Consider the following 18008-nt stretch of genomic DNA (forward strand, 5'->3'; position numbering starts at 1 on the left):
CCTTTGCTTTGGGCTAGGCCTGAGCTTTCTTCACATCTGAAGTCAAAAGGCATTTGAAGACCTGGTGGCCTGACATCAGCTACAGGAGTCACCATTAGAGGGAGAGCTGAACTCAAACCCTGCAATCTCTTCTGCTTCTCTAGGGAGCATCTCTGAGCTTGCAGGCTAATCAAAGGAAGGTATGTAGGGCCCAAGAGTTAATCAGTATGACCAAGTCACCACAGTGATCAGCTCATCTCTGACCCATTTACCTCTCCCCTCCTTGCAGTCTGAATGTCAGATGCGTCTTTATGAAGTCCTGCAGCAATATTCCCAAAAGGTTGCCCTTATTGTTTAGGAAGATCCCAAATAGCAAAGGAAATAAATCCCAGGACCTAGGGTGGGGAATCCCTAATCACCAAGGAAGCTCGGATATGTTGTCTTACTTTTTGACACTCCATGTCACAATAGGAGCCTGCCTGCGGCCCCAAGATCAACCCGTCCTAGGGCTCTGTACATGGCATGGCTGGAGATGTTGTCTCAGGGCTTAGTTGCCCCCATCACCTTTAACCGTGGAAACCAACAGGACACACTTAGTCTATACTGCCAGTGACAGCTGCAGACAAAGGAGAGAAGAGAAGGCCCAGGGAACTACAGGGCCCTAACTCCAGGACTTTTGAATTTCTACAGGGAAGCCTTGGGCAAGGGCTCAGCTCTCCATAAAGTAGGGGCTCTCCTTTCCCTCTCAAGCACCCAAATAGGGTATATAACACCAAAGAAGGGTTCCCTCTTCCAGACCTCATCTACCTCAAAAGTATTAAAAAAATTTTTTTAACCACTTAGGGTCAAAATGCAGTGATGACATCCTTACTCTCCACTTGTATACAGTTGGCTCCCTGTTCCTCCCAAATAGGACTTCAATAAATGTTTATCCGGGAAAGGCAGTTCAATCTCCTTCAGTTTTCAGATTTACATCCAACCATGTTTATTGCTAAATTTCTTGTGCCAAACCATCTTTTTGTGCATTTTCAATTCATTTCCTTCCTCATCTTGAAGAAGTTAGCCATCACCTTTTCTAGTCAACAACATTTTTATTTAGTGCACCTCTTTGTACCTGGAATGGGACAATTCACTTGGGTTCTAAAAAAATCCATGTCAGCAACAGGCACAGAAAAACGCACATGTTTTATTGCTCAATCATGAAGCTCAGCTTTCTAGAAAAGATAGTGGGGAACATACTCTGAAACCTATTATGTGGCCAGAAAACAGGAAAATTCCACAGATTTTTCTTGGTGTTACCCCTATGTGAACTTCTCCTCACTAGGTCAATTCCTCCAAGTCACCTCAACTTCATCAGTCCGGTACCTATGAAGGAAGATGATAGATAAAAGAATGGGGAAATTAATTGAAAATCAATCTCTTTAGGATTCTTCCCAGACAGAATTCTGACAACCTTCATCTCTTTCTCTCTTTAGTTTATAAAAACATTACAGTCATTTCCCATACACCACAACTTTATCTTAAAACCATCCCTGTAACATATTACATTAAAAAAGAATTAACTAAACACATCCACTACAAAAACCCATGTCTGATAATGTATACAAATATTAGCCCCCTTCTTCACTCATCAAAGGATATGGAGCTGTATCTAAGATCTTTGTGCATATATTGAAGGGGGTAAGGATGGGGTGGTAGAGAATCTAACCTCTGAGTGATCCCAGAATCACTAAGTGCTGTTCTATGTCCAGACTGGAACATCTCCCAGCCAGCCTGAGCAATCATGGCTCCATTGTCAATGCAAAATCTGCAGGTAAAAGGGGAAATACACGAGTCCTTGAGAATCAAGGAAGGAGATCTCAGTCCTATAGTTCATTGGCTAGAATCAGTGACTCTTAGAAAAGATAGGAAGTAGACAGGAGAGAAAAAGGAAGTATTCTTACCTTTCATCAGTGGCAAAGAGTTGAGCACCACGTTCTTCACACATTGTCCCCATCATCTCCTGTAGCCTCATATTACCTAAGTTAGTAATGGGAGTCAGGTTAGTTTCATTCCACTTGTTTCTCTGACCAAGAAATCATAGCTTTTCCCTTCTTATAGGTCCAATTCAGAGGAATAGGGGAGGGTTCCTTTCAAAGGGAAGGCTTCAATGTAGGCTATAGAGTAGAATATTAATGTACTTCCCACCCTTGCTAGTCAGGTTAGTTTCATTCCATTTGTTTCTCTGACCAAGAAATCTCAGCTTTACCCTTCTTATAGGTCCAATTCAGAGGAATAGGGGAGGGTTCCTTTCAAAGGGAAGGCTTCAACATAGGCTATAAAGTAGAATATTAACGTACTTCCCACCCTTGCTTCCACCAGACTAAAGGAGCTCTGGAATTCTGTATTATCTATATTATACTGGAATAGGAGGAATATGCATAAAGATGTGTGTGTGTGTGACACTGATGATACATACATCCCACACCTCCTACAATGAGAACTTCTTGGGAGCCACAATGTGCCATGGCTCGCTCTGTGATTTCCACTAACATTGCAAACACAGTTTCCTGGAATGGGAGTGAGAAGGGGAGAAACAAAAGGTTGCAACATGTGAGAATCATTCCAACTCAATCCTGCCCAACTCACAAGATTTCCTCAATGTCAATACCCTACCTCTGCCCCTTCCCCTAGTACCTGAAGAGAGAAACACAGATCTTCTGGGGTACATTCATTTGTAGCCAGCATTCTATGAGCTGCTTCCTAGAAAAACAAATAAATCTAAAGGTGGCATGTAGTAGGTAATAAGGATAGAGATCAGTCTATGGTCTGAACCAGAGAATTATTACCTATTTTACTAAAACTCAGGTTGTCTTTAGTATGAGGTCTGGAAGCCACCATTTCTAGAATACATAATCACTGTTCTAGTAGTAGCCTACTGTAAATGGTGGGGTGATCCAGGCCTTCATTACTCACGCTTACCTCAATATAAGATAGGATCCCTGAGAATGAGACATCCATTCCCTTCACAGTGTATGGTAACTCCACAAGCTTTTGGCCTCTGTATTAAAGAGTACAAAGGGCATCAGGAATAAGAAGGCTTCTCTGCCAAGCACATTCATATGTGCAGGCCTAAAGTCTTACCAGTCTCCCTTTCCTGAACTTCCCCATACTATTTAATATTATTCCCACTCCATAACCTCTCACCGCTTTGCCATCTGTTCAATATTGTAGCCAGGGCTGGGATCATTGGAGATCTGGTAGAGGAGGAAACAGGAAAGCAGTGAGGTGAGAGGAGGGTTAAACTAGATGTACAAGCCTAAGTTGCTCAATATTACACTAGTGATCTTTCTACTATAAGGACAGTTTACTTAGAACCTATGTCTTCCCCTCAGTCCCCATGGAAGTCTAGTGGACACTATCATATGCTATAAATCTCTTACTCTCTTACCTTTAGAACTCGGGCAAATCGATCCAGACAATTACCAACAGCAATGTCGATGGTTTCCCCAAAGATTCGGTAGCGATGCTCTGAGTATGAAATCACCTAAAGGAGGTAGGGGTGTCCATGAATCCCTGAGTCTGGGGAGGACATTACAATCAATAAATACAGTAACTAAGACTTCTAAGAAAAAAATGGGGAAGAGATAGTGTCTCTAGGGTTTGTTTGTTTTTTTTTTTAATTTTTATTCTCTGTTCCTAATATAGGAAATAGTCTAGGGAAGCCAGTACTTCCCCAGAACAGTAGACTTAGATAGTCCATAAGAGCTAAAAACAGATATCTACTTTGCTGACATTCATCTAGTCTATGAAATTCCTATATATCCTTTGGGAAAATATCCTTTGAGGACATGGTCCTGTCAGTCTGACTTGTAAGAGACTGTCCTATATGAATGCAGAAAAGAGTCTTGTAGAAGCCACTCAAGAGGCCAGGAGTAGTTTAAGTGTATACTATGAACTGAGCTGAGGAATCTGGAAAATAGGAAATACTTCCCTGATTTACACTCATTTTTTAATCCAATCAATATAGTCTCTCTTCTTATGAGCATCTAGTCAACAGAGAACCCTTATTCATGAATAGTTGTCCCAGTGAGGTACAGATAAAGAATATCTCTTCCTATGAACTCCTGCTGGGGTCCTTCCATGGAAGCTACAGGCTCTGTTCCAATTCATGCTGGCAACACTTGCTTGTTCCGCCCCAAATCTCAGTCATAGGTTTCTTACCTTTCCCATACTACCAGTGAATAGCAGAAAGCTACTGGCAAGGAATAAGGTACAGAAAAGCAAAACTTATTTTGCTACAGTAATACCCTTGCTGTCACTCATTCAACTTTAACTTGAGACCTGATTCCCTCTCATATTTGTTATAAGTAAATAAAGTTGTCAGGGTTAACCTATTTGCAGGTGGTGGATGGAAGGCCAGAAGCAGTTTAATCCAATCCTAATTTAATATGGAAGAGCAGGTTTTGATAGGAAAACAGAAGGTAGGAAATAGGATAGGAATAAGATAGGGAATCTCTTAACCTAACACTGAGAGTTCTAAAAAAAACAACAAAAAAAACACCAACTGGCTGCTTTCTTTACAGCTTCTTTGGGTCTGCCAAGGTGGACCTTCTTAAACTAGTCTCAACTATCTTATATTTTCTATCTAACTAAACCTATTGTAATTTATAAAATCTTTAACCTTCTACAATTAATATAAATGATCAAACTGTTAGAATAACTGTCAGAATCTCCTAGCTGAGAGAAACTGATACAGGGCCTTCTTCCAAGTCAGAGAGAATGGACAGAGCCTTTCTCTGGCAGCTTCTTTCCCCACAGGAACTGGGGAGGAAAACCTCCTCAGTGAATATAACACTTTCTTTCTCAACTCACAATTTTCAAAGTAATCTGTAATCTTCTATTAACTCTAACTGCCACCAACTGTCAGAGCAAGAGAGCTCAAAACTGCTACCCTTGTTCCCTGAGACTGCCAGAGAAATATGGAGCCCAGAATTCTTTTTTCACTTGGGTTTTATGCTTTTCCCTTAAAGGGCAGGAAGCCAGCTCTTTCTGTTCCTCTCTTAAAGGGGACAGTATAAAAGTCACAAACCCTTTCTCTTGACCTAAAACCCCTGCTCTTAATGAGACAGGAGTTTATGTAATAACAAACTTTATATATCAGTTTTGTGATTATACATATTGTAATTATAGTATTTCTAAATCTCATCATACCAGGTGTTTTTAGCCATTGAGTCACAAATTCTTTGACAGTCTAGTGAAGCCTATTCACAATGCTTTTAAATACACAAAATGAAATAATTGGGATTACTGAGGAAACAAATAATATTCAAATATAATTATAAAAATAAGATAAACAAAATAAATCACTTCAGGAAGCTACAAAGATGACAAAATTGAGAAAAAAAAAACCCTACTGGATCCAATTTTTCACAAGCGCACTAATACTGCTGTATTCTTTAACCCTGCTTTGATGAATATTCTTAGCTCTAGTTTTCTGGTATTTGGTAAACAAACTTATGTTTCCCTTTTCCAAAAACTTCAGACTTTGATCATAATCTTTTTCAGCCTTCGTCTTTCTAGATGAAAGTTTTAAACTTCATAATTTATTTGGGTACCACCTTACTCTGTGATCATTTTAAGTGGAATTTCCCAGAACTTTTTAATAGTCTGTTAAGTCTTAAAAAAAAAAAAGGTTGCTGATATGACCTTAGTAATTCAGAGATAGCTACACATCCCTGTTTTGTACAATTATGTTCCTGCTACTCGTTTTATTTTATTTATTTGTTTTTTTTTAAGCCCTTACCGCTCTTCTGCCTTGGAGCCAATGGCTGTAAGGGCTAGTCAATGGGGGTTAAGTGACTTGCCTAGGGTCACACAGCAAAGAGGTGTCTGAGGCCAGATTTGAACCTAGGACCTCCCCTCTCTAGGTCTGGCTCTCAATACATTGAGCCACCCAGGTGCCCCCCTGCTACTCATTTTAAAATGACACTGCCTAGAGTCTTGGCACAATGAGTGATATTTCCCCATTACCTGAGTATTTCCACCGCTGACATAGAGTACAGTTGGGCTGGTGGCTCCAGTGATAAGGCGACCCATCTCAATATGACCTACACAATGATTCACAGCCACCAATGGCTTGTTCCACAACTGTGCCACAGTTCGGGCAACAATTGCCACTGAGACTAGTGGGGCACCCATTCCAGGGCCTGAAGTGGAGGAGAAAAGGGATTAGTGATCTACAAAGACTAGTCTGCAAAGATAGAACTTTTGAAATTAGACAAATCTCAGTCCATTCCTAATCTGAAGGTCCCTTTTCCACACTTACCCTTGGTAAAGGCGATACAATCAATATCCTTAGAGTTGAGTCCAGCTTCAGACAGTGCTTCATGCAGCAGGTCCAGTACACAAGCTCGGTGGTGTCTCGCAGTATCTCCGGGAAGGAATCCTGTTGAGTATAAGGGTCAGAAGTAAAAGGTTGCCTAATTTTAAAAATTATTTTTTCTTTTATAGCTTTTTTTTTCTAATTATATGTAATAATAAATTTCCACATAAGTTTCCCAAAGTTATATGATCCAAATTGTTCCCCTCCCTTCTTCCTTTCCTACTCCCAGACCTGGCAAGCAATTCAGTCTGGGTAAAGGCCTTTTTAAAGACACATTTCCTAGAAATTCACAGTTCAGGGAACTAATAGTAGTTACCACTGCTATAAGAAACATGCCTGCAACAATAGAAAAAAAACATTAAAAGTAAAAAAGACCTCTATGAATCCTAGTACTAACACTTGTTAGTTCATTGGATCACAGATTTAGTTGGGGGAAGTTCAGTCTAATGCCCTCTTGTTATAACTAAGAAAGTTAGGGCCCACAAGGGTCAAATGTCTTGCTCAAGATCAGTTGCATAAACCCCTGTTTTCTGTATCAAAATCCTGTTCCCTTTGGCTTGGTGACCAGAATCCTAGACTGAGGTTCAAAATCTCTCTCTAATACTTATCTATGAGATCATGGGTGAGTCACTCAACCCCTCAGAGCTTCAGCTTCCACATCTATAAAATGGGAACAACTGTGATACTACATTCACCTGAAGGAGTAAGTATTCAAAGAGAATAATAGATGTGAAGCACTTAGCTGACTTTTAAGATATTGACTTTGATGTACGGTTACAGACAAATCATCTCACTTTGAGACTCAATTTTCTTTATCTGTAAAACGGGGACGTTCTTAGCTGTGTTCCCAAAGGATGAGGTCAAAAAACAAACCTGCAATCGCCTAACTGTGAATCGTATTTACTGTTGCTAATCTCCAGGTTCTTCAGAGATCGAGAGGGGATAGGAATGGCAGGGGTACACTCCGCCCCAACTCATCAATTCACTGACCCGTGCCTGGAGGAGTGAGGTAGGTCCGCCGCGGGTTTGCCAGCACCGCTCCATCTCTCACGATGCCCACGCCGATCTTGTTGGCGCTGCCCTCAAAACCAAGCACCGTGGGCATGGCTGGGGTTGTAGGGTCAGAGGTCACGGAGGTCCATGGAGGTCCCTCACCGCATGCCCCAACGATGCGGCCACCTAGGCTGGAAGAGTGGTCTCAGAACGCAGCGGGGGCCTACCGGAACGTGACTAGAGTTTCTGACACGCAGCTAGCGAACTCAGCCTTTAACGACGGAGTTCCTTTGCTCCCGCCCCCGTCGCCATAACGACGGGTCCAGAGACACCCCCCCATCCCCCCATCTCTCGTAACCTGTGTCATGTGGGGTCTGCCCTAGCTACTGCCGGTGAGGGTAATTCGGCGTCTTTTCCTCTCTGACCTATCACCAAGGCACTGCGTCTCCTCCACGCCCTCCTGCACTCTTCTTACCCTTCTCTTCATTCGACAGTCTTTAGTTGCTGCTTGAAGAATGGAGTCGAATGTAAGGCACTAAGTTAGACAGCCTCCAAGTTGAGAGGCCCTCCCAGGAGATACATATTAAAGTTGAGAGGCCCTCCCAGGAGATACGTATAGAGTCACGTGGAGGGGCGGGCTCAATGCAACCCGATTCAACCTATCCCCGCCGATTCCTTTACACGGAAGTCCAAGGTCCCAGACCGTGTGACCAAGACCAACTAACCCACGTGGGAGAATCGCGCCTTCTGCTCTTTGTGCTTGGGGTAGGAAGGATTTTCTTTTTTCTAAGTGGAGTTTGCTTTGGGGTATATTCTCGACGCTCCGGGCTTTAGGCGGTACTTTAAAGGCACCTGAAGACGAGAAGTGTTTCCACGGCCGAGGAGGTGGTCCCAAGGTTTTCTGTATGAAGTTGATAGGCTGGGGCTTGGTAAATTAGAGGCTGGGAATCCTGGGATGTTTGGGAAGGAAGAAGGAAGAACAGAGGGAAAGAAGGGATTACAAAAGCCGAATAACAAGGAGGGGAATCCATAGAGGATGGCCCTTCTCTGCTTCTTCCGTCACCAAGCTTAAGCATCATTATCCTTATCCATGTATCCCCAGGGCCACTATTCTGCTGCGTTGGGCTACAGAGGGCTTGGGCCGAGGGGCTTTGTTCTGGGCCAGAAGGATGCCAAAGCGAGGGAAGAAGGAATTATCGGTGAAGGATGGCATCAATGAGGAGGAGTCAGAGACTAACGGTAATTTGATGGTTTTCATTTGTTTATCCTCCCCAGGAATCTGAGGCCTAAGCGGTGGGAGACTTTAGTATAGGTTATCATGGTTTATGTAGATCTCCATAAATGGGAAACGGTGGCAAGACTGTTTCCATTGGGTGGGTCTCTTGGTCAGCTGAGTTTCATAGACCACTTGAGGGAAAAGTAGCAGCTATCCCTGAGAAACCTGTCTTTCTCTTTCCAATAAAATACTTAACAGAACCTGAACCTAAGAAGACTAAGAAGGGTGCAAAAGAGAAGGCCTCAACAGGAGAAGGATCTGCCTTGTATGAGGACCCCCCAGACAAGAAAACCTCACCAAGTGGCAAATCTTCTACCCTCAAGATTTGCTCTTGGAATGTGGATGGGCTCCGAGCCTGGATCAAAAAAAAGGGTTTGGATGTGAGTATGACTGAGAGACAGAAAAAATGAATTTGGAGTTTCAAAATGACTTGCTTTTGGGAATCTAGTTCTATGCTGTTTTAAAATGAAAGATTTCCCCCTTAAAATGCCAATACCTATTCAGGGAAATTTAGGTTGTAGGATGAGATGAGTTGTGGGGGTTGCAGAGGATGATGAACTAAGACAAGCAGGTCCTTGCATTCCAGTGTAACTTGCATTCCTTTCTTCTTGAACAGTGGGTAAAGGAAGAAGCCCCTGACATCCTTTGCCTCCAAGAGACCAAATGTTCAGAGAGCAAGTTGCCACCTGAGCTTCAGGATCTGCCTGGTCTTACCTACCAGTACTGGTCCTCACCCAGTGATAAAGAAGGATACAGTGGCGTGGGTCTCCTTTCCCGCCAGTGCCCACTCAGTGTCACCTACGGCATTGGTGAGAGTTTGTTGCCCCTGACCCCTACTGCTTCCAAAGCCTGGGTGTGTTTAAACATTCTTCAATTTCACTTCCATTTTTTAATATTTTATTTCTATATGGGTTTGTTGTATCCGTTCTATAGGTGAAGAGGAGCATGATCAGGAGGGTCGGGTAATAGTGGCTGAGTTTGAGGCATTTGTGCTGGTGACAGCCTATGTGCCCAATGCAGGACGGGGGCTGGTTCGTCTGGAATACCGACAACGATGGGATGAAGCATTTCGCAAGTTTTTGAAGGGGCTAAGTGCCAAAAAGCCACTTGTGCTCTGTGGAGACCTCAATGTGGCCCATGAAGAGATTGACTTGCGCAATCCCAAAGGGAACAAGAAAAATGCTGGTTTTACTCCACAGGAAAGACAAGGTTTTGGGGAACTACTCCAGGCAGTGCCACTAACTGATAGTTTCCGTCATCTCTATCCAGAGGCAGCTTATGCTTATACTTTTTGGACCTACATGATGAATGCCCGAGCCAAGAATGTTGGCTGGCGGCTTGACTACTTCTTATTGTCCCAGGCCCTACTCCCTGCCCTGTGTGATAGCAAGATTCGGTCCAAAGCCCTAGGTAGTGACCATTGTCCCATCACCCTCTTGCTGGCATTGTAATTTGATTTAAACTAGGTTCTTCAGCTCCCAGAAATCCAAGACTGTTTCTTAATTTTGAGAATGCTATCATTGACTTTTTGAAACATCCAAGAATAAAGAACTGTAGAGGTCCAGCCTTGTTGTCTTTATGTCCTACTCATAGGAAAGGGCTGGAATCTATTACCTCTTCTCTTCCCTACCCCAACTCAAAAAAGGTGTGACACAAGGAATAAGGTAGTCACAATTTCATTTATTTACAAGCACAGGATGAGCCCCGGATCCCCAAAAACAGACAAACCGGCCACAACCGGCAAGAGAGGAAGGACTTGGGGAGAGGGAACACAGATTGGGGAACACACCCCACATTAAATAGCTATATACATATCAGTTCCCATGGTACTGTACAGAGCAGCGGCTGACCCCACCCCCACAGGGCATGGAAAGGGGTGGAGGAGGAGGCCAAGAGGGCAGCCAAATTAGTTACCCCCTGGTGAAGTGCAATAGCAGCAGCAAGGTCCTGGGGGTGGGGGGGTGCAAAAGGGAGAAGGGAACTCCCCAGGGCTTCCTACCCCTACCCTGCCCTGGAATGTTTGAGGGACAGGAATGGCCTCTTATAAGAGGATGAAGGAAGGAAAAGAGCTATAACCATTTTCCAGAACTTGGGGTAAGGATACTTTACCCCAAACACAGGTAGCCCTCAGAAGGGGCTAAGCAGCCAGTAGTGGCCCACCCACCCTTCCAATCTTGTTTGTCTTTGAGGGCCCAGATCCTTCCCATCTCTTCCCTACAGAGGAGGGCAATGACCTGGCTCCTCTTATGGAAGCCATGGGGACATTCCCATTCCTGTCTGTAGTGTCTCTGTCCCCATTAAAGAGAGGCCAGGCACAGTTAATGGGTCATCTTGGGGCTCAAGAATAGTTCTGGACAGGATGGCTGACCTTCATACAGGCCCAATAGAGAGCCCGGCCCAGACAGAGCACAGCCAACAGGATGACAAATGCCCAAGCTGCGTAGATACCCCCATACTGTCGGGCATGTTTCCATGTGCCAAACTAGAAGAATATGGAAAGAGGGAAGAAAAGGGATCAGTATCAATTCCTAATAAAACACTGGAACCACCCTCCCTTACCCCTAATCCATGGGCAGTTATTGCAGAAATGAGACAAAATCCTCCAGGGATGTTCAAACACCCCCCCCCCCCCCATCTAACTAATAAAAATAGTGATTACCACCTGTATGTAGCTCACCACTTTAAACTCTAGAAAAGAAGACTTTCCAATCTCACTTAAGATGTAATCAGTTTGCAACTTGAAAGCTATTCCTAACACCTGCCATTTCACCTGTCTTGCTCTGTGGAGAAAGTCTTTCCCATTCAACCCTGAAGACTTCATCAATCTCCCATCAGCTTCCCTTTATCAACTAAACCCAAGGGTTTTTGTATTCAAATATTCTTTCCTTATGAACAAATTTTATTCTAGTGATGAACTTGAGAAAGTATAAAATAGGAAAATGAAAAGTGAATGCTCAGATGATAAAGAGCTAGTTACTCACTGCTAAGCCTGTGGCAGTAACAGCCAATAATAGCCCAAGTAGGAAGCAGCAAATGCATCTCTTCCTGGGATATCTTCTCCCAATGGATGACCTGTGAAGGTAAAAGCACAGGTGACAAGCCTGTCACAACTGTAATTTTTATACAGTACTCCACATCCTCTCATAACTAGGTCTATGATATCAATTCCAAATCACTTACACTTTCTTGCAGTGAGGGCAACGTGCCAAAGTTCGACCTGTAAACTCTGTCCACTGTGAAGAAAACAAGATGAGGGGTCAGTTTATGGTAGGAGCAGAAAGAAAAAGGCTTTGTAAGATCAGTTCTTTGAGATCCCCATAGAAAGCACATGGACTGAATAGGGGAAAGAACAAAAAAGGGCAAAGGTGATGATTTCAGTAACTGACCTCCCCAACATTCCACTACACCCACAGGAATATATTCTCATAAATGTCTCCTAGCTCTTTCCCAACCCGTCTCATCCTTCCTCACCAGAAAGGTATTCTTGCAATGGCCGCAGTTGACGCTGACACCTACAGGTTGTGGTTCTGGACTCAGAGGTCCTGGGTGTACTGGGCCCAGATTGATGATTCTTTTACTATCCAGGAGAAAAAGGATACAGTTTAGGAACCATCAAATCCCAATAACTGTTCCCATCCCTCTTCAGAGATCACTTGGATAATATCTACCTGCTACCTTGTACACACAAGATCCTTTGCCTCCCAATCCTACACTGAAGGAGAGATGAGCCTAGGCCTCAGGTCACCAAACCTATTAGTCCTACATATAATCCATTAGTCCTAGAAAGCCTCATCTTCCCCCAACCCCCAATCTTTTATTCAGGGATCAAAGGAAGCTGGCTGGTTAGATAAAAATCAGAATCGCCCTGGAGAAAGTTCTTTATTGTGAACTTCTCTCTGCAGAATCTTGTTGTTCTACCACTATTCTCTTCTTCAGGTCTCCTATCTCTGCCCACAAAATCCTTCACCCTTAAATTCCCTACAACTTTGGTCTCCATCCCTCCTTTACTAGTTCTCTGCTCTCACCAGGTGGGCCGAGGGCAGGCAATCCGCTGGGAAGTCACTTTGCAGATGAGGAGACAGTTACAGGGGCACCGAACATACTTCTTCCCAGGTGGAGCATTCTTGATTGGCTAAGGAATAATAGGGAGGTGAGCACCAAAAGCCCTGTACTCAATCCCTCCCAAACATACCTTTTGAGGAGGGCCCAAGAGCAATAATCCAGGAAGCTGGTAGGGATCCTGATTAGAAAGAAAAGAAGGTATACTGGGGAGAATGGAAAAGGACCATAGAAAGTTGGGGTGAACTTAAGTTATAGATGCAAAAACCAGGGACAAACCAGAGATGGATAAGAAATTGAATGATTGTGGGACTTACTTTGGGTAGTGTTGGGAGGGGTGGAAGGGAGAAGAGGTGTCTGGATTTGTGTAATTCCTGAGATTTATATACAGGAATCAGGAAAAAATTTAGATCTAAAGTTAGACAACTAAAAAATCCAAGATAATGAAACTCACTGTGGCTTCGTTGCAGTTGCCACACTTAACAACATGTTGGTGCATCTTGCCTTCCACATTGATGGGAAAATTGCAGACTCGGCATGTGATCACGGGGGCACTGCCACTGTCTGGACTGGTCAGGGGTGAGTATGGGGGTGGGTCCTCCCCAGGCAACACGGCTGGATGCCCCTCCTGGAATGAAGGGAACGCTGCGGAAGTAGAGAAAGAGTAGGTCACCACATGTTACTCGTGCATCTGCCTTAGATCCCTGCTCTATTTACCTAGGTTAGGGTAACCCTTAACCTCCCGGGCACCAGTCAATGCCCTCATTATAAAGGACCCGCCCATTCCTGCCCAAGACTCCGCCTCTTGCTAAGACAACGAGCCCCACTCCCTCACCCTCCCCATGGGGCCAGCCTGAGGGTCACAGACCTACAACCTGCATCGGAATCGTCCCCTCCGATCCCCGGTTGTCGGGTCTGATCTGTAAGCAGGTCGTAGCTCACCTTGAGGCGGGGCATGTTTCCCGGATCCATACGGAGGCGCTGAGGGAACCAGGCCTCCTCCAGCGCCGGCCCCGCCCCCGCCGGGCCCCACCAGCCCGTTGCCGCTGGCGCTGCCGTCGTTGGGCTCAGAGAGCAGCGGAGAGCGCTCTCCGTCCGCCGCCATGGCTGCCACCGCCCACTGTTTCGGGACCCGGCTTACTCCGCCAGTGTCGCCGCCGCCGCCGCCGCCGCCGCCTCCTCTACCGGGTCCCCTAGGCGCCTGCGCTCCACGCGACAAGCCCTCTTGCCCCCACTCCGCTTCACTCCCGGGTGGACGCCCCTTTCCGTCCCGCCGCTGCACGTGACGGTGAAATCAGCAAGTTCACCAGGATCTCATTGGTAGAGACAGGCCTTTTCTCTAGTCCCATGACAGTTTTAGTCTCTACTCATTGGTGTCTGTTTGCTGACAGCCGCTGCCACGTGATCTGGAAAGCCCTGCGGAAGTTTCATGTGACTAGAGAATCATCTGGCCATTGGTGCCACAGGCCATCACGCTACCGCCGGGCCACGGGGAGGCGCCCGCCCGGTTTCACCTCTACTCTCGGCACGTGTTTAAAAAAGTCGCTCTCAGATTAGTTGCTTGCCCAGCTCCCTGAGCACGTGATGACTGCTTTTCCCTAGTTGGCTGAAATCTTCTAACCTTGTGACGAGGACTCGTACTTTTCGCTTCCTTCCCTGCAGAAGTACTCAGTTCCTAGTACATAATGCTGTGCTCTCATTGGCTGCTGACTCTCCTTTCCAGTGATCTCGAACACGTAGTGTCGTGGGTTGGGGTTTATCGCCGGAACTCGGCGCAAGAGGGCGTGGCCAAGAAGAGTCTGAGAGCTGAGTGGAAAGTGGGGTTCGCAGAGCTCAAGTTATTGTGGTTATCCACAGAGTCCCTAGATCTTTCAGCAGTTGGTTCTGGTGTTTGTGTGTTCCTCAAAACTTCCGACTGGAATGGCTCAGCACTTAAAAAATGTATTTTTGAGACCAAATAAGGAGTTTGTGGCCAAAAGAGAACTTGAACCTATGCCTTCTTGACTGCACTAGCTATTCTTGACTGCATATCTAACTATCTTTCCTATTTGGTCGTTCGTATGTTCTTGAGGAAAGATCTCTTTCTTACCTAAACTTTTTATCCCCCTCCCGGCCCCTCCCCCCCCCCCCCCGCCTTTCTATCCCACCCCTATACACATTGTTACTCTCCTTCCTCACCTTTATAATCCTTAATTTTCTTTAAGGTTCAATTTAAAACACTACCTCCTACATGAAGCCTTTCATGATTATCCATATGATAGTGGAATTGTTTTGCAAGTATTGTGTATGCAAAAGTGCTTTGCAGACCGTAAGAGGCAATATAAATATTGTTAGCATTATTATTATTATACCTATACATTGTCAACCCGCTATATTCCTGAGTTGTCTGACCTCTCCTGTCCAGAGTAGAGAAACCGAGTGAGTGAGAAACCGAGGAAGAAGCAACGAGTATTTTAATGTATTCTCAGAAGAAGAGCATGAATGCGACAAGGCTCATTAGATATAGAAATTACCCAGATTTTATTGTTTGAACGATGGGGGGGGGGGGGGGCGTAACCCAAAACTATTGCTTGAGAGACAAATTAACAGCAAATTCTTGACTAAGTCCTTGGAGTGACTTTTGGGGTCTGAAGGAGATAAGGCTGATAAGTTATCTTATCTGGAAATCTCTAGAGCCCCCTCCCAAAGAGATGATCGCTTTATCAGAAAGGTTCCCAGTTCAGGCCCTTTTGCTGCAGTTAAGGCAGTAGTCAGTTGTTGGGGCCCCATTTCTCCAGTTTAGTTTATAGTTGCAAAGGATTAATGTTATGTATCAGAAATTCCTGGAAGATGGAGTTTTGAGCAAATGCAACTAATTATTATAGTCAATATTCCTTTCACTTTCTCAACCTGTTGTTTCTCTAGCTGAATTTGCAAATGGGAGGGCAGGGATAGCTTTACTTTTTGTATCTCTACTCATAGATGTGCAGAGTGATTGGTCTATAGTAAGAGTTTAATAAATTGATTGATTGTGGTCTATCAAATGTGTGATTACCAAGAGTTTTTTGAATTACTGTTCCTTGTCATGTGCACAAAAAACCAAAATATGTGTTGATTGAGTTGAGGAACGTCTAGTGCTTATCAAGTGTGGTTTAGAGAAAATTTATGCAGTACAGTGGAACAAAAGCTGGCTATGGGGGCAAAGGTGTTAGCTTTAAATCTTTCCTTTATATAACCTTGTATAAGTAATCACCCTCAGCCTCAGTTTTCTTGTATGTAAAATAAAGGTTTTTAACTAGATGGACTCTTAAGATCTCTTTCAGCTATAGATCTAAGATAAGGTTAGAGTTCCTAGAGGAGTGAGCATTTGAACTGAACTTTTAAGCATAGTTTCAATAGTTAAGAAATCATTTTTAGGATTAGAAGTTAAAACAGACTTTATAGATCATCTAATTAAAATTTCTCATGTTTCACCCCCCCCTTCCAGCTAGAAAAAGTAATACTAGAAGTCAAAAAAATAAGTAAATCAAGTCAACAAGCATTTATTAAGTGGCTACCAGGTGCTGGACACTGTGCTAAACAGGCCCTCTGAATTAGAATGGAAATTTGTAGAGGAAAGCTACTCTTTCTTTGTGTCATTTGCAAAGCTGAAAATATGCATTGGAGCCCTACTGTGTTGGATTTTAAATGCCAAACTGCTGAGTTTATATTTTGTCCTAGAGGCCATAGGGAGCCACAAAAGATTTTGAGTATAGCACTAACTTTGTTAGACCTGACCTTTAAGGAATAATTTTGGCAGCATTGTGAGGAATGGATTGGGGGTGTTGGGGAGGGGGGCTGTGAATGGAAACACAACAATCAAGAGACTAAAGAGCACTGGAAAATACTCTAGGCTCCAGTAGAGGCAGCTAGATTCAAGTCCAGCCTCAGACACTTATTTATGATAAGTCACTGAAACTATGCCTCAGTTTCTTCCATTGTAAAATGGGGCTAATAATAGCACTTACCTTCCAGGGTTGTAAAAATCAGATGAGACAATATTTGTATTTAGTGTAGTGCTGGACAAATAATAGGAGCTAAATGATTTTTCTCTCCCCTGGCAGTAATATCAGTATCTATAATCTGTGTTATAGACCCTAGGTGGACTTATAACAAGATCCTTTTGGTACTTGAGTATCATAAATCATCAATGGATCATTCAAATATTAAAAAAAAAAAGAAGAAGAAGAAGAAGAAATAGGCCCTAGTCTCAAGAAGCCTTGATTCTTCTAGGGGAATATTTATTTAGCACCCAATAAATGAATGAATAATCTAATCAATGCTAAAATAATTTTGCTGGTGAAAGATAGATGTCTCCTTCACTTTCCCATTCCATTGTCTAAAATTTCTGATTAACAAGGAATCTCTTTCTCACATCTATTTCTAATATTGCTATTCTGTACATGTCCTCTGAACCCTTACTATAATCACAAAACAGGGAAAGATCTCATTATTCAAATGCTCTTCATTTTCACTTATTCAACAATGTATTAAGTACCTACTATGTATGAGTTTTAATTCCTTCCCTTTCCCAGAGAAGCACAGTGAATGAGCTGTTCACCTCTGCCTAAAAGGAATTTTCAAAGACAACTCCTTCACAAAAAACTCCAAAGCAAGTGGAATTCCAAACTCAGAGACTAAAACTGGGGGAAGAGACATAGCAATTCCATCCCAGCTGGATACCTGTGCTTTCCTGAGAATGTGTCTACCTCATTATTCTTTTCTTTTCTTCCCAAAGTTTTGGCTTCTGAAGCTTCATCTATGGCAGCTAGATGGCATAGTGGAGAAAATATTACACTTGGAGTAAAGAAGACTTCTTACAAACGTACTAGCTCTGAGAACCTAAGTTTCTGTTGTGAGAAAACACACCAAAGTTTGTAGCAGGATCTCACCCAAAGAACCGGAGGCTCAAAACTCCATTCAGTCCAGAGGCATGAAAGTGTTTATTGAAAGAAGAGCTTTAAGGCAGTGAAATAGCCTAGGCTCATGGAATAGCTATTCCTATGGATCGGGTTTTACATGTTTATTAAGGATTTGAGGACTTGTCCCCTTCTAGGGAAATCTCCATCTTTCCACAGAAGAGTTTACCCTGAGTGTTCTCGGGCATTCTAGGCAGAAAATCCTGGGAAATGGACATAGAGGAAGAGAGAAATGCAGATAGAGGGGAGTTTGGAAGTCTGACACACACATCACAGGTAAATTTAAGGACATCAAAATGGGAATAAGGGGCATATGCAAGTTAGAGTTAGAGTCAACATGGAATCTAGAAGTCCCCAAACTTGTAGTTTAGAAAGATTTTGTGATGCCCAGTTTACTTAG

At 43.7% G+C, this 18008-nt stretch overlaps 3 protein-coding genes across 7 annotated transcripts; 1 reads left to right on the forward strand and 2 right to left on the reverse strand.

The window, feature by feature from the left end:
* Nucleotides 1-1145: 1145 nt before the first annotated feature.
* Nucleotides 1146-7465, reverse strand: OSGEP (O-sialoglycoprotein endopeptidase). The gene is made up of 11 exons (XM_001368584.4): nucleotides 7334-7465; nucleotides 6287-6406; nucleotides 5992-6167; nucleotides 3410-3505; nucleotides 3166-3215; nucleotides 2941-3019; nucleotides 2656-2721; nucleotides 2438-2528; nucleotides 1923-1998; nucleotides 1688-1786; nucleotides 1146-1344 (listed from the first exon to the last, which is right to left on the reverse strand). Exons 1-11 carry the CDS (start codon nucleotides 7446-7448, stop codon nucleotides 1305-1307), a joined length of 1008 nt encoding a protein of 335 aa, XP_001368621.1. The 5' UTR covers nucleotides 7449-7465; the 3' UTR covers nucleotides 1146-1304.
* Nucleotides 7466-7965: 500 nt separating this feature from the next.
* On the forward strand, nucleotides 7966-10176 carry APEX1 (apurinic/apyrimidinic endodeoxyribonuclease 1). Of its 5 annotated transcripts, none has more exons than XM_007479743.3 (5): nucleotides 7966-8101; nucleotides 8439-8575; nucleotides 8811-8992; nucleotides 9229-9421; nucleotides 9546-10176. In XM_007479743.3, exons 2-5 carry the CDS (start codon nucleotides 8506-8508, stop codon nucleotides 10061-10063), a joined length of 963 nt encoding a protein of 320 aa, XP_007479805.1. In that variant the 5' UTR covers nucleotides 7966-8101; nucleotides 8439-8505; the 3' UTR covers nucleotides 10064-10176. The 5 variants fall into 5 exon arrangements, with proteins under 5 accessions (XP_007479805.1, XP_007479806.1, XP_007479807.1 ...); XM_007479744.2 differs by having other exon boundaries at nucleotides 8034-8265; XM_007479745.2 differs by having other exon boundaries at nucleotides 8034-8239.
* Nucleotides 10177-10272: 96 nt separating this feature from the next.
* Nucleotides 10273-14353, reverse strand: PIP4P1 (phosphatidylinositol-4,5-bisphosphate 4-phosphatase 1). The gene is made up of 7 exons (XM_056809969.1): nucleotides 13614-14353; nucleotides 13126-13316; nucleotides 12638-12744; nucleotides 12084-12189; nucleotides 11793-11845; nucleotides 11594-11684; nucleotides 10273-11094 (listed from the first exon to the last, which is right to left on the reverse strand). Exons 1-7 carry the CDS (start codon nucleotides 13774-13776, stop codon nucleotides 10951-10953), a joined length of 855 nt encoding a protein of 284 aa, XP_056665947.1. The 5' UTR covers nucleotides 13777-14353; the 3' UTR covers nucleotides 10273-10950.
* Between the last annotated feature and the right edge of the window lie 3655 nt (nucleotides 14354-18008).

The sequence above is a fragment of the Monodelphis domestica genome, chromosome 1 (assembly GCF_027887165.1).
Source record: "Monodelphis domestica isolate mMonDom1 chromosome 1, mMonDom1.pri, whole genome shotgun sequence".
In the NCBI taxonomy this organism is placed as follows: domain Eukaryota; kingdom Metazoa; phylum Chordata; class Mammalia; order Didelphimorphia; family Didelphidae; genus Monodelphis; species Monodelphis domestica.